This window comes from Stenella coeruleoalba, assembly GCF_951394435.1.
Source record: "Stenella coeruleoalba genome assembly, chromosome: 3".
Taxonomy (NCBI): Eukaryota; Metazoa; Chordata; class Mammalia; order Artiodactyla; family Delphinidae; genus Stenella; species Stenella coeruleoalba.
In genome coordinates, this window is record NC_137148.1 from 76657337 (window position 1) to 76674284 (window position 16948).

A 16948-nucleotide genomic window follows, 5' to 3' on the forward strand; every position below is an offset into this window, starting at 1 on the left:
TCATTCTCAGAATTTCTGTTCCCAGAAAAGCACAAAAACAGGTGGAAAATATGATTTCTGTTTTGAGAATAAACTGGGACTACCATTCACCACTTTAATAAGTTGTTTAATCACATACGGAAATTCTTAAAAAGTAATTGAGACAGTAATTTACAACTTGAAGCAATAAATAAGGGGAACAAATAAAAATAATTTATCTGAAAAAGAGACCTGATGCTTTAATATCTCTATAAAACAGCCCCAAACCACATATGGAACCACTGTTTCAGTAACAGATGTCAAAGGTGAATTCTTTGCATGATACCATTTAGCTTATATATTTCAAAATATTTAAAACCAGATATACAACAATGTATATAATCCCTAAGTAATATTTTATATATTAATTTAGAAGTCCAAGTTAGCACCAAAAATTCAAAGAATTCATAAAGGCTAAAGAATTAAAACTTCAATACTGTTTGGTGAAATATGAGAATAAACTGGAAGAAATACTATCTCGGTTAATAAGCCAGTAAAAAAGACACAAGTCTGCTTCTAGACAAGAATTTCCCTTCCATCAATATGTTCTCACTATCGCTTCCGTATATATGAATTCCAAGAATAGACATGCCTAGTTCCATACACCCTATTATCCTCCAAAAGCAAACCACTGGGGGCTTCCCCCACCCCTTTTATATCCAGCGGTATTGTCTAAACTAGATATCAAAATAACCTTGAGGACTTGTTAAAACAAAAAATGCTGAACGCTACTCTCAAAGTTTCTGATTCAGTAGGTCTGATATTAGACCTGAGAATTTGCATTTCTAACAAGTTGTCAGGTGATACTGATGCTACTGGTCCAGAGATCATACTTTAAGAATCACCAGTCTACAGTATTTACCAATACCATATACCAACTGTATTACTAGCTTTATAGCATATATACCCTACCTTTGTTGCCTCTGTAGCTAAACAGTAATTTCTGAAGGGTAGGGACTAGTATAGTATCTTGTACATGTAGCCATTCATTAAATATTGTAATGATCCTTTAAAAATACCGTTATGAATTGATGTCCCAAAAGGCTTAGTCTATTAATAGGTAAAGGCTGAGAATTACTATGGAAAATTAAAAACATTCACCATTCTAAAAAAGAAAATAAAATGGCTACTAAAATTTTACCTTCGATTTCTATCCAACTGAGTCAAAACTCTCTCTTACTCCACAGAAACACAATTCATGATAGTCTATCTTGGCTATAAAAACTGCACTTATTACAGAAAACACACCTGGGATGAAAAGAAGAAAAGCCAATCATGCATCTTTTCTAAAAAATCATCCATATTTAGGGTAACTAAAAACTGCACACAGGTGAGCAAAGTGTGAATAGGCAGATGAAAATAGTTTCCAAAAGGTCTAGGATTAACACAAAAATCTTTTAAACAAGGTGTATTTTCCTAACATATTCCCCTTTGCTAACATCTGGGAGCACAATTATAAAAGCAAAAAGAGATTCGGGGAGACTATATTCACGTCTAGCCCTGGATAACATACTCTCTACATAAGACCAAGTGGCACGTAGAGGGTTTCTCTACAGTGTTCACAAAAACCATCAACAGTAATAACAACACTAGTGATCCTGTGTAAAGAGACAGGAATATTCTAGCTTTAACTCTCAATCCACTTCTCCATACTAATTCTTGTTGAAAATACTACCTAAATAAATGTGGAGGATAAAACCAGAAAGGAAATAGACTTCATTGTTTTTGAATAGAAAATTGTTTATTTAACTTATCTGCTCTTTTTAACATTTAAAAGAGTCTAAGATTCCAGATTTAGTGACTTTAGAACAGTTTGTCAATATTATTTTTATTTGTCAATAAGGCAAGGTAGACTTGGAGCTGATAAACGATGTTCTGAAAAGGTTCAGAGTAGATGCTCAGTAATACCTATAAGAATTCTGTTTCCTAAAGTTTATCACAAAAAAAGGCAAGAGATTTTTTTAATTTATTTCTGACATCCCAAAGAAATCCAACAGTGCTGTAGAATTTTTCTTTTAAATTAACCTAGCTTGGAGGGAGAAAAACAACATGTACTCATTTTTTTATTTCCACCTGGATTTTCTAGTATTTCTGGAACAGAAAATCTTAAACTCTTTTCTGTTTGGATTTGAAGAAACAAGCTTTCTTATCCTCCTGCAATTCAGCAATAAAGCAAAACAAAATAAATCAAAAAGGTCATTTAGCATGAAATAACATTTCATCAGATGACAACTGTGAAAGCTATTCACTACTTGTTATGTGAAGCTTTATAAACTGAGTCATTTTGCAAATGAGTCTTCAAGCCTCAACATGCAAAGGAGGACAAAAGAGAATGAAATATATTTGTCCCCAGTGGAAAAGAACCCAGTGATTAACTGCTGTGAGGCAGCAAATTCTGCAGGCACTAAAGTACTCTGGGGGAGGATAGATCAGCCTTTAAGAGACCTCACAGATTTTCAGAAGTTCTTAATACATAGAAAGTTTGGCTTAAAGGAGCAATGAAAAGAAGGAAAAAAAGAAATCATTAAGCACAGCTTCCTACTCTCCTACATTATTAAACTTCCACCCCAAAATAATGCTTCACCTCAGAATGTACCTAAGCCTGAACTGCCCCATTCCACAAATCCTTACAACCAACATTTCAGCAGGGAAAGAAGTCTTCCTTGGAGTACCATACATGTAAATATCCACCTACCCACTCCCCTTTGCCAGGACATTTGTAATTCTGCAAAATACCCATCCCCAAACCCTCTTTGAGAATGTTTTTTTTTTTTTCCACAAAAATCAACACTCTCTCTAATCAATCCGAAAATCCCTTTGCTATCTCTTTACTAAAACATTTTGTCAAGTACTGAATTTATGGGCAAAACTCTGCAGACTGTTTGTTGAGCTTATTGCTTCTATAATTTTGTAGGCTTTTTGATATACTAGGGCATATTTACTCAACAAATCTACATTATAGGCTTATATGCGCCTATTACGAAAACATTTGATCAGCCCTCAAAAAGAAACATCAGTGTATCTTCTTGTGCCAATTAGCATGTAAGCACGTTAAGAATGAGGGAATGGCACAAACCATGAATAGCTGAACAGGAACAGAGAGAAAAGGGTGAACAGCCATGAATTTCGCAATAGCAGAAAAAGGAGTGGAGGGATGAGTACCAGAGGCCACACAATAAAGAAAATCAGTCCACTTATCTTGGGAACACACTGGGTTTCATGCTAAAAGTTGAAGAAACTGGGTGACTTAGAACTATGCTTCCTATTAGAGGAAAACAAACAAACAAAAAAACACACACAAAAAAAAATCATAGAAGTCTTCCCTGGTGACGCAGTGGTTAAGAACCCGCCTGCCAATGCAGGGGACACGGGTTCGAGCCCTGGTCTGGGAAGATCCCACACGCCGCGGAGCAACTAAGGCCGTGCACCACAACTACTGAGACTGTGCTCTAGAGCCTGTGAGCCACAACTACTGAAGCCCGCGCACCTAGAGCCCGTGCTCTGCAACAAGAGAAGCCACCGCAATGAGAAGCCCGCACACCACAACGAAGAGTAGCCCTCGCTCGCTGCAACTAGAGAAAGCCCGCGCACAGCAACGAAGACCCAACACAGCCAAAAATAAATTAATTAATTAAAAAAAAATCATAAGCATGCTTCCTGTACTGAAAGTCTCTTAACATGCCTCTTCCTCCTTGACCTCAAGGCAACGTCCATAACATTAACTAGCACTTTCTTCTTGAAACTCTCCTGCCAGAAGAGTTACTGCAATTCTCTTTCTCCTCTAAAAGCCCACTACCCCACTCTCACACTTCCTCCTCTTCTCCCTTAAATGAAGTCAGTCCGTCCCTGGATTGCTTCTTTTTATACCTGCTAACCATTTCTTCCTACTCTTTCCCCATTGCTGTATTCTAAGTTCCAATTCAATCACTTTGATTAAAAAAGACAGCCCTGGGCTTCCCTGGTGGCGTGGTGGTTGAGAGTCCGCCTGCCGATGCAGGGGACACAGGTTCCTGCACTGGTCCCGGAAGATCCCCACATGCCGCAGAGCGGCTGGGCCCATGAGCCATGGTCACTGAGCCTGCGCGTCCGGAGCCTGTGCTCCGCAACGGGAGAGGCCACAACAGTGAGAGGCCCGCGTACCACACACACAAAAAAAAAAAAAAAAAAAAAAAAGACAGCCCTACTAAAGGCCTCCTAATCATAAAATTAGTTGCTCAATCTCTCAAGACAGACCTCCTTTCTGAAATGCTCTTTCCTTGCCTTCCGTGTTGCTTTGCATCGGCTCCCCCACCTTCCTCTCTGACCCTCTTCGCTTCTCTGTCCTCCATCCCCTCTTCCCCCTCTTCCTCCCTTTCCCTTCAAGGCAGCCAACACTGCCCAAGGTACAGTTTTCACCTTTCCGCCCTTCAGGCATCCTCTGAAGTCATCCACTCCATTCACTTTCATGTACACGCAAAGGGCTTCTAAACCTTGTTGATCTCTCACGGGCAAACCCTGATGATCATTTCCCTCTGAATGCCCATTAACAGCTCCTCTCAACAACTTACCTTTCGTACAAACCATCATTCCATATTAGTGCAACTTTTCAGGAGAGTTGAAAGTTAAAATTGATTTCTCCCTCCCTTCACCTCTAAGAAATCTCTTCCATTTTTGCATTCACCTGTTACTTTCAATTGCTGCTACCATATTCCCAGTTCATTCATTCCTATAGTTCATTCATTCCTAGCATCACTTATTCTACCCAATCTAGTCTATCTTCTGTACAATCTATCCTGCACACCGTATTAGTTTAAGATTTTATACTTCATAAATCTACTCACTACAACACTTTTAATGTTTTCTCATGTTAGTGAAAACTGCTTTTGCACGTGTATCTTTGACTCAGTTAAAGTAAGGAAAAGGGGGTCTGCTTACTTCTCACCATAAAAAAATCCAAAACTGAAGAGTTCTGGACTTTAGTTCAGACACCAGGGGGAAAAAAGTACAAGTTGGACTTACAAGGGAAAGTTAGAGTGGGGAGAGCCAAGATAAGTGCAATGAGACTTTTGTAACAGGAATTTTCCCTCATTTATCTCAAGCAGTAGTTTTCAACCATTTTTCAATTATGAAACATGCGATGGTCATTAACATACAAAGCATTCCCATGTCTATACTCATTTAGCAACAAAGTGAAAAAAACTTAAATGGATTAGGAAAGCTCTGCAATAATTTACAATCACTACCACACTGGTGCTGGTACTGTTATTTCCATTCCAATGACTGACTTCTATGAATTATATTCCTATCGGGTGAATACAGGAATGGACAGGAATGATATTCAAATTCTTTTTAAAACACCTATTCAGCACAGACACTGGCAAAACAGACAGCAGCTGTTGTGAAAACCAATATGGTCAACATCCTGTAAACTGACAAGCACAGGATATCCACAGCTACAAGTTTTGGCAACTCCCAGAAGGCTAGCTGCCATCACTTCTCTCTCTTCCCCCAACAAAAGTACACAAAGAAGCAACAGTATGAAGCATACACTAAGACACACTCTCTGACTTGAATCTGCTCTGTTTAATTAAAAAAGTAGATCATTCACAAACTTCATTACTTTATCATACTATAGTATTTGTAACAATGTTGTTGTGACATTGACATACCACATAACATCAACACTGAGAATGTTAATCTTTCACAAAATCTTTTGCATGACATTCATATCCCTGTGTAATACAGTCTAACTTACTTAATCAAAATATATCTTAGTTATTCTTTCTCCTACAGCAAATAGAACTATTTTACTATTCCCCAAAACCACACCTAGTCCCATTCCTCTGCTCATGCCATGTGGCGTATCTTTCACCTTCTCCTGTTCATCTAATTTCTGTGGAAAATTCAAGACCTTCTTCAATTCTTACCTTCAAAAATACTTCACTGATCAACAATAAACTCAGTAGCTCATAATTCGTCTGTGTCACTATACCTTCCTGTATTTCTTAGCCTTTTCATGTGCACGAAGAATACATATTGTACTTCCTCTCATGTCCAGAAATACTGAAACAATGCCTTACACACAACGGGCACTAAAACAATTTTTGATTCATAGCAACATCACTCTCACACCTCTGGGACACACAATATAACAAAGAATAAATTACCTGTTTCAATTAAATGCAAACAAAGCACTTCTAATGGATACTGTACAGTAGGATAGATGTTTATCATTCCTTCACAAGCCTTCTTCAACCTAGCAGTCTCATGAGGAAACTTGAAAATATAAAAGTAAAATAAAGTGAGTAGCAGAAAAATATACTTGTGAGCACTTTCCTAATTAGAATAGAAAGTCACGTTAGAGATTTTAAAAATCAACTTACTTTGAATAAACATTGAATGAAATGTCTATAAAGCACCTGGTGATCTTCACTAGGAATCTTATCTGATAAGTCCAGTGCATTCTCAAAAGCAGTTAATAGCTGAAACAAAGACACAAAAAGCTATTATCTGTAGCACACTTAAATGACAAATACAATAAACAGTTGAACACAAAAGACTTACTTATACAAACCATACCCTTAACTAGTAACTGCAAATGTGTTTTATTGTCTGGCCCTACAATTTCAATGAGGAAAAAAATGTATAATTAAGTTTGGAATACATCTAACTCCAATTGGCCGGCAGACTGCACTGAACTAATAAGGGATAACTATGAATTAGCGACATTAATTTAACAAAACATTCTTGTAAGTGCTTGCTGCTCCCTACTAACTAGTTGAGAGGTACAGTCTCATATGTTAGTGTAGCTGTTACTGCTCAGATCACTTTTAAAACATCTCTTCTGAAATCACCAGCACAGTCTTTGGAACATCTTCAGGATAGCAAATCTTCAATCTCAAAAAGAAAATTTTTATTAAGTTATACTTTTGGTAAAAAACCAGAGATATGACTGAACTATCATGAAATCATTCTTCTTACATAGTATTATTAACTGACTTTGAAGAAAATTCCAAAAGAAGCCTCCTAAATATTTCCTCAGCAAGGACAGCAATACCAGAATCCAAGGCAAGCACTTTAAAAAATACCATTCATGGGACTTCCCTGGTGGCGCAGAGGTTAAGAATCCGCCTGCCAATGCAGGGGACACGGGGGGTTCGAGCCCTGGTCCAGGAAGATCCCACATGCCACGGAGCAACTAAGTCCGTGCGCCACAACTACTGAGCCTGCGCTCTAGAGTCTGTAAGCCACAACTACTGAGCCTGCACTCTAGAGCCCACGAGCCACAACTACTGAAACCCACATGCCTAGAGCCCGTGCTCTGTAATAAGAGAAGCCACCGCAATGAGAAGCCCATGCACCACAACAAAGAGTAGCCCCCACTCACCGCAACTAGAGAAAGCCCGCACACAGCAACGAAGACCCAGTGCAGCCAAAAATAAATATTTTTTAAAAATATATAATAAAAATAAAGAATACCATTCATTTGGTTACGTAAGTTCTACATTTTTCAAAATGAATTTCCATGACTTTATAATAAAAATTCATAATACAGTTCACCACCTCAAATTTTCATTTTAAGGTATGGTATAAAGTCTGTATAAATAAGTAAAATTTTACTGTGCTAATAAAGTTTAATGATCTTGCAAATAAAGAAAAAAAAAAGAAGCCTAACAAACAGTCTAGCATAACACGTTTAAAAAAAATAGTAATGAAATTAATCCACGTGGTAAATATGTGATACATTTTTTTCTGAACAGACTTAAATAAGGCAGAGTATCACTAGCATTCAAGGTAAAAATAACCCTCCCCCCCAAAAAATCCTTTTATCCTATTTAACAATTAGAAATCAATTCTTAAAATGATAAGTATAATTAGTTCTCTTTCATGGAGGAGTATAGTGTAGATAATTCAAAATATTTTTACTTATTTTGACATGTGTTTGATATCCTGGTAACTGATACTATTTTAAGGAAATAAGTCATAATATGAAGACATGGTTTAAAAGAAGTTAATAAATCACCTAATTTTGTCAACGTTCAATTTTTTTCCACAACTGAATCTATACACAGATAAACCAATACAAAAACAAATGCAAATCTTATTCTCATGTTTTTATTCCTACCACTTAGGACATGCCTGACATATAGTAATAGGTTCTCCATAAATATTTTCTAATTAAAGGAACAAATTAATGAGTGAACAAATGAACGAACGTATAAAGAAATGAGCTTCGAATCCTATATGGAGTCTATAATTGTTCACATTTAAAAATTCTATTAAATTTAGCAAGTGTACATTGAGTGTTTATTTACTATAATATGAAATTAAGTTTACTTTTAAACTTACAAATATAAAAAATAGAATTATGAAAATATTTTCCAATTATGGTTCAAAACCAATAGGTTTTTTTAAGTCTTTTAAAAAGTCTTTTCAATTACTTGAAAATGTGTACATTAAAAAAGAATATTTCAGGCTTTCCTGGTGGCGCAGTGGTTGGGAGTCCGCCTGCCGGTGCAGGGAACGCGGGTTCGTGCCCCGGTCCGGGAGGATCCCGCATGCCACGGGGCGGGTGGGCCCGTGGGCCATGGACGCTGGGCCTGCGCGTCCGCAGCCTGTGCTCCGCAATGGGAGAGGCCGTGACAGTGAGAGGCCCGCGTACCACAAAAAAAAAAAAAAGAAATATTTCTAGGTATAAGTACTCTAAATACGAAATATAAATACTCTAAATAAAATACTCTACAACCAACAAGGGATTAAGCTCCAAAATATACAAACAGCTCATACAGCTCGATATCAAAAAAGCAAACAACCCAAACCAAAAATGGGCAGAAGCCCTAAATAGAAATTTCTCCAAAGAAGACATACAGATGGCCAAAAACCACATGAAAAGATGCTAAACACCACTAATTATTAGAGAAATGCAAATCAAAACTACAATGAGGTATCGCCTCACACGGATCATAATGGCCATCATCAAAAAATCTACAAACAATAAATGCTGGAGAAGGTGTGGAGAAAAGGGAACCCTCTTGCACTGTTGGTGGGAATGTAAATTGGTGCAGCCACTATGGAGAATAGTATGGAGGTTCCTTAAAAACTAAAAATAAAACTACCATATCACCCAGCAATCCCACTCCTGGGCATATACTCAGAGAAAACCACAACTTGAAAAGATACATGTACCCCAATGTTCATTGCAGCACTATTTACAATAGCCAAGACATGGAAGCAACCTAAATGTCCATCAACAGAGGAATGGCTAAAGAAGATGTAGTGTACATATATATATATATATATATATATATATATATATATATATATATACACAATGGAACATTACTCAGCCATAAAAAAAGAATGAAACAATGCCATTTGCAGCAACATGGATGGACCCAGAGACCGTCAAACTGAGTGAAGTAAGTCAGACAGAGAAAGACAAATATCATATGATATCATTTACATGTGGAATTTTAAAAAATGGTACAAATGAACTTGTTTACAAAACAGAAATAGAGTCACAGATGTATGTCACAAATTTATGGTTACCAGGGGGGAAAGGGCAGGGGAGAGATACATTGGGAGATCGGGATTGACATATACACACTACTATATATAAAACAGATAACTAATAAGGACCTACTGTAAAGCACAGGGAACTCTATTCAATACTCTGTAATGAACTATACGGGAAAAGAATCTAAAAAAGAGTGGCTATATATATATAATATGTATAACTGACTCACTTGGCTGTACACCTGAAATTAACACAACACTGTAAATCAACTATGCTCCAACAAAAAGTTAAATAAATAAGTAAATAAAATACTCTAGTTGAACTGTTAAATCTGAAAGTAATTTAGTACTCTTAGTTCATAAATATAAAGAAACACACCTTTAAGGTACAACTGTTTAGAAATTATAGCAGTTTTGCAAAAGCCAATTTCATAGTATCTTTTTTTACAGTGATTAAGTAACTGATTTATTGTGAATTCTTATGAATACAAGGAAGTAAAATTCTGATACCCTGAATATTATTTCCACTCTGTCCAGACTTAGTATGAAACTGTAGGCCTGTAGTTCTGATTTTATCAGGAAGAGCTTCTATGAATTTAAAACTGAACATTTATAAAATATCTAGTCTGACATACAGTACTTTTCTATATCATATTGTTATGTTTCCATTTTCTGAATTCAACTAAATGATCAACTTTCATGACACAAATTGTGGGGAATAAATGGCTAGTACCAATTGTTGGGTCTCATTATTCTGATGCTCAGTACTCTCAGCCAGCAACTGGGTCAATTTCTTCCATAGCTGATGAAGTTCTTGGTTTTCCGCACCTCCTTCCTGCCGTGTCTTTATCAATTTGTGCCATGTTCGGGCCACCTATCAGGGAGATTTAAAATGGTTACTTTATCTAAAATACTAAAGTGCTATTAAAAAATTTTAAATCTATAAGTAAAAATATTTTTATCTGCTAATACACAAAAATAGCAAAAGCACAGAACTCCATCTATTATGAATTCCATAAAAAATAAGATGATTGGGCACGTCCACATAGTGCTTATATTACAAGTATGACTGAGATACCAGAGTACATACAGGGATAATGACTACATGCCCCAATCTTCATAACCTACAGCATCAGGAGTCGCACACCACAAACAGGACAATAAATTCTACAGATGATATTTTTACTTATTTTATTTATCCCTGCCCAGTTTCAAAAAAGTCTGGAAATAATGACACCTGAAATTTGAATTCCAAGTTACAGTTTTCAAAGCACTGTGATTTGTTTTGATACCACACTACAATTAATTTTCTAAATTTTTCCTTAAGCTAAAGGAAAGCTTTCTTTTAATAATGGTTTTATTAAAAGAAATCTACTACCCCAGCAAATCATTAACCAACCTCTATGTGTTTCTTTTCTTGGTAATACAGATCCACAAGTTTCTTACAGACATCACACCACTTCTGTTTGTCAACACTTAGAATAGAAGAAAAGGATTTTGAATCTGATTAATGAATACAACTGAGGACTTAAGACACAAAAATTAAAATATCCCCAAAATAAGGTTAGGCACTATTTTAAATTAGAACATATCCTCTATCACACTACAGTAAAATTTTATAAAATGAGCAGCTCATAAAAAAGAAAAGGTTTAAGAAATATTATCTTCTATTATATTGACTAAAAATAATATCAAAGTTCTCAAATAAGTCAATCCCCTTACGATTAGTGTTTCAATCACAATCAAGAAATTCTGTAACAACAGTTTGAAAGAAAAATGATTCACAATTCCCAGTAGATGTCTGGAGTACTTCCATATAATTTTGAATCAGTTTTATTCTAATTCAAGCCATTAAAGAAACTAGCCTTTCCTCACATATTGATTACCTTTCATAAAGATCCAGGAGCTTTTGGTAAACACCAGGTAAGTCATCCTTAGCATTTATGTGATTACATTTCTCATACAAGCTTGCTAACCCCTAAAAGAGGAAACAACAGAGATTATTCTTCCAAAGATATCTAGTGTGCTCATGTTTGTTTTGCTAAATAAACTGACAATCTATGAAGATTATTTATGATAGAGATTATTATAATTTACAGATGAAATAAAATGTCTGGGATGTGCCTCCAAATAACTGGGGGTAGGAGGGAGTAGGTGAAAAAATACTGGCCATGAGTGAGTTTTTACTGAAGCTGGATGGTGGGCATAGAGGGGTTCATTTTACCATTCTCTTCACTTTTGAAAATATACTTGAAGTGTTCCACAATAAAAAAAATACCTTTTAATAATTATTATGCAATCTTAACACCTAAGACGTTACCATGTGACACTACTTTCACATGGTCAAACAAGAAAAATCCAAGTAGTCTTTGGAAATTGTCATTTTTGCTTCAAATAAAGATCAGATATCCTAAACCAATCAGTACATAATAAAAGCTGGCATTAGGGAGATGTTACTAGATAACCCTACTCATGTTGCTGTTCATGTAAATCTGAGACAAACAGGTTCATGTTCTCCAGAGCCTACTACCCCTATTAATCATAGTTTCCAAGATGTGATTGAGATATGAAACAGTTATTAAATATGAAAAAGCTGGAGAAGCCAAGTAAAAACCACGAAGACCATTAAATGAGAAGAAGGAATTTAACTAGTACTCAGAGACATAGAATTTCAAATTTTTTATATTATTTCATTTTCAAAAACATATTTTAAAAACATAATATACATTTCTTTTCTCTCAGGTAAGCATAAAGAATATTCTTCATAAGTCTCTAATATGCACATATAATTAAGTTGGAGATTTATATAATCATGTTTCAATTTCTGTCCTAACATTTGGAAATAATCCATTGGATTGGAGATTAAATAGTGGTAAACAGCATTCTTGGCACCTTTTTTTTTTCAACTAATTTTCAGGTTTAGAAGATCAATAAATTTAATTTTTTTTTCTTATTCTGAGTAAATGGAGGTTTAAATGCTAAATTGCAAAGCTGTTAGCTGTATTTTGAAAAATGGGAAAAAGTTCTTTCCTATAACATAGTAAATAAAAATGTCTACGTACCTGCCAAGCTAGTAATTGGTCTGGCTCTAGCTCAGCAGCTTTCTTATAGGCACCCTGGGCCTGATCAGGTTGTTCTAGCTCGGCTGCAGCAACACCAATAAAAACCCAGGCATTATAGTTATTTTTCTCTTGTTTTAACACTGTCTGATTAAAAAATTAAAAGAGAAGGTAATTAAATTTTGGAAGCTCATGGACAAACAATAATCAAAAGACAGTCTACCTAGGACTCAGGAAATCTGGATCTACCACTAAATGGACAATCTTAAGAATATCACTTAACCCCTGTGGTCTTCAGTTTCCTCAGGGAGAGGGAGTTGGACTGGATCAGTGACTGTAAGGGGTATGAAATATGAGGTATATTTTTAAAAAGCTGCCCAAGTACTCCTGATGCCTCTACCAAATGCCTCCCTCTGTCCCTTGAGAATACTGAGTATAAAAAGAACAATAAGATCATTTTTACCACCCAACCATCCTGCCTGCCTCCATGCCACACTGCTGCTAGTCCCTCACAAAACTATTTTCCATATCATTTCACCTTATCCAATTCCCATATTTTCCTTCACTATAACATCTCTCCATATTTAACAGATTTTTTTCATTGAAATTATACGCTAAGAAAGGTTGACTCCAGTGTGACTGTACTAAATATGTTCAAAATAAATAGTGGCGGGACTTCCCTGGTGGCACAGTGGTTAAGAATCCGCCTGCCAATGCAGAGGACACGGTTTTGAGCCCTGGTCCAGGAAGATCCCACGTGCTGCGGAGCAGCTAAGCCCATGAGCCACAACTACTGAGCCCACGTGCCACAACTACTGAAGCTTGTGCGCCTGGAGCCCGTGCTCTGCAACAAGAGAAGCCACCGCAATGAGAAGCCTGCGCACCGCAACGAAGAGTAGCCCCCAGTCGTCGCAACTAGAGAAAGCCTGCACACAGCAACACAGACCCAAAGCAGCCAAAAATAAATAAGTAAATAAATAAATAGTGGCAATGAATATTTAAACAATACCTATCAACTAGAATAAAAATTATATGCAGAGCTGCTTTCAGAAGTAACAACTACTTGCTAAGGTAAAATAGTTTGAAACAGAAAGCAAAGATGTTCTAGTGAAAGAAAAAACTAGCAGCTAAAATGAAATTAGCTCTTAAGGTTTTACATATTCTAGAGAAAATAAGAACATTTCCAGGAGTTGAAGCAGTCAGATTATTAGGCTTTTGTGCATCCACATAGCAGTCCTAGCAATCTGTCACCAATATGCAGCACAAGCTCCATTCTATCCCATAATACTACCTCCCAAAAAACCAGCAACGATGAGGTAACCACCAAAGCTAAGCTCTAAATACTGGGGCCTTATTAACATTTGTGTCCCCAGCACCAAGAGCAATGACTGGCACATAACTGCTGAGCAAATGATAAATGCCATAGTCAACCCACAATCAGTAAGGACTGGCTATCTGCCTGATGACCAGGTTTTCAGAATCTGAAACAGACTTTTAAGGAAATAATTATAACAATGTAGTGAAAGCAAGCATGGAGTGCTGAAACAGTGTGAAGAAAAGAGTATCTGACTCCAAACTCCATCCACACAAGTCAGAGGAGGCTCCCTGAAGGGATAATTGTACTGGGTTATAGAGGCACACAGGCAGACAGGGTGATACATCAGGCAAGACCCAGCCAATACACTAATCTCTTCACTAAAACTCTCCTTTAGTCTCAATCAACCCTCTGGTTACTACACATAAGTAATCATACATTTGCCACTGACTAGCTCCCCATCTTTGCTTTCCATTTGAGTCTCTACGGCATAAATTATAGGAATTCATGTCTGAATCACAAAGAAGAGTGCTATGGCGCTGCTGTATATAATAAAAGCAGATTCAGATGTGCATTAGTTAGATCAGCCTAGTGCTGAAGGAAACAGTCCCTCCCCTCCCACTCCTCCTTCTTCTCTCCCCGTTTAAACAGACTGCCCACCTTCTTCCATATCAGGATTAGTCCTGTCGTGGTCTCCATCCCTGCTGGGCTCAGTCACCACTAGAAACCTAACCTCACAAGGGCATCCTTCACCCCTTAAGGCTCTCATCCTATACTGTTATGTATTTATTTCCCCCAATCTTACCCAATTCTCTCCCTCCCACTGTCTAAACTCTTTATTGTAACCTCTGGAACTCCCAATCTGGACAGCCAAGGGCCCTCTCTCTTTTCAATCTTTCTTTTAACTGTACCAAGTTCTGCCTCAACAAAACTCGGCTATTTCCCTACAGATCTTACTTGCTGCAGCTGATTTCTTTTCTCGAACATCCCACATCCCACCAACCAGCAGGTGAGGAAAGGGTTCTCCTTGCTCACACTGATACCTACATTCTTCCTCTACTCCTCCCTCCTTCAAAATCCCCAGTACTTTTTTTTTTTTTTTTTTGCGGTACGCGGGCCTCTCACTGTTGTGGCCTCTCCCGTGGCGGAGCACAGGCTCCAGACGCACAGGCTCAGCGGCCATGGCTCACAGGCCCAGCCGCTCCGCGGCATGTGGGATCTTCCCGGACCGGGGCATGAACCTGTGTCCCCTGCATCGGCGGGCGGACTCTCAACCACTACGCCACCAGGGAAGCCCAAAAAAACCCCAGTACTTTTGAAGGTCAAGCCATCTGGCTATACTACAAAAAATATCCTTCTTGTTGCTACCATCTACTAGCCTCCTAGGAACTCCCCTTTCCTTCAGTGAAAATACTGTATTCTTCCTCTCCACTTCAATTCCTTTAATCATTCTAACATTCATGCAGACGACCCAATGAATGCCATGGCCTCCCAGTTACTTAGCCTCAGCATTACTCAGCCATCCAAAACCTGGGTTTCCAGTATGCACCTCTCCTATCCTCCCAGTTCAATCACTGTAATGGTAACAATTCTTTAACCTCTGTTATGTCCAATTTTTTTTTACCTCACTCCCTTTGCATTGTCACCCCACTGCTCAATTCTTACCTCTCCTTTCCCATCTTTGACTCCATGACCAATCACTATTATCACTCCCTTGCAAACATCCTCAACTCCTTGCCCTCTCTTTCCCCTCAACTTTCTTACTACCCACAGTTGAATTCCATCATGCCCATCGCCAAGCCTGAGAAGTTTAACACAAAGGAAGAAACTACACAGCTGAGTTTACCGATTTCACTTTAATGACATGAAATCTCAAATGGATACTCATTAGGGCCTCCTAAGCTTTCTAATCCTTACTAGTAAGTTTCTTTCCTCACTATAAATGACAACTATTTCATACCTTCTTTTGTCTCAAAACTCCTATACAACTCCTCCTCCATCCTCAGGTTACACTTCATTAAGAAAATAGAAGCCATCAGAGGGGAACATTTATCTTCCCACCCCCAAATCTGCAAACCTGACAGCTATCTTCCCTTCTGTTAAGATGGAAGAAGTATCAAAGGCCCTCCTCTCACGCTCTGATCCCATCTTCACCCACCTTCCCAGGGACTTCACTCCTAGCACTACTCTGCATCCCTCCTGCACCTTCAAGTTCTCCCTCTGGACTGGAACATCCCCATCAGCATAGAAAGGAACTTTGGAATCTTGATTCTCCCATCCACAAACCAAACAGAATTGAAATGTCCACATACCATTAAAGAACAAAAACTTTAAGATACAATAGTGTTTCGCAGTACAACCCATCAAAAAACACCTAAGAGACATTCAGGTTTTGAGAACTTGGCTTTGGTAAGTTACCAACACAGAGGGAGACGAAATGAAGTGGCACAAGCGGCTTGTCCTGGCACAGCCACTGGGACGGTCCTACTCAAAAAGCCTGACTACTTTTGTTGTATTTAGACAGTAAGGGATTCACATTACAAATCAGTGATGCTCATAATCGGGTAACATTTTTATTGTGGAAGAAAAAAATACTGGTTACCTTACAATGTTTCAAAGCTTCTTTGTATTCTTTGTTTCTGATTGCATCTCTAGCATTTTTTAGAGCAGTCTTTACTTCCTTGCTGGACATGCTGTCAAAACAAAAAGCCTGAATGAATCTACAGTGAGACCTGCCTACTGCAACAGTTCCAACAAATTTAACAAACTTAACCTCTGAAAAAGGAACATGTAATTCCTTCTACATGGAACATTCTTTCCCCTAAAATAAATATATCTTATGTTTAAAAAACATAAAACCAGATCATCTCTTCAGATTTTTACTCAAATGTCACTTCCTCAATGAAACCTTCCCTTGCCACACTATTTTAAGTGTCGACACTTCCTTCCCCCAACTCCCAACCACTCAATAGTCCCTAATCTCCTGAACACTGCATTTATTTTTCTTCAAAGCACCTGTCACCATCTAATACATCAGTATATATTTTACTTCTTTATCTTA

The 16948-nt window shown here is 37.6% G+C and overlaps 1 protein-coding gene across 3 annotated transcripts in view; it reads right to left on the minus strand.

Moving 5' to 3' along the window:
• SKIC3 (SKI3 subunit of superkiller complex) overlaps window positions 1–16948 on the minus strand; it is an 88862-nt gene that overhangs the window by 60981 nt on the left and 10933 nt on the right. For all 3 annotated transcript variants that reach the window (XM_079917643.1, XM_079917642.1, XM_079917644.1), the window contains exons 3-9: window positions 16490–16580; window positions 12576–12719; window positions 11400–11491; window positions 10913–10988; window positions 10247–10387; window positions 6381–6479; window positions 6165–6273 (exon numbers count right to left, since the gene is read on the minus strand). In XM_079917643.1, coding sequence (XP_079773769.1) covers window positions 6165–6273; window positions 6381–6479; window positions 10247–10387; window positions 10913–10988; window positions 11400–11491; window positions 12576–12719; window positions 16490–16579 — 751 coding nt within the window. In that variant the 5' untranslated portion in view covers window position 16580. The remainder of the gene's footprint in view (window positions 1–6164; window positions 6274–6380; window positions 6480–10246; window positions 10388–10912; window positions 10989–11399; window positions 11492–12575; window positions 12720–16489; window positions 16581–16948) is intronic.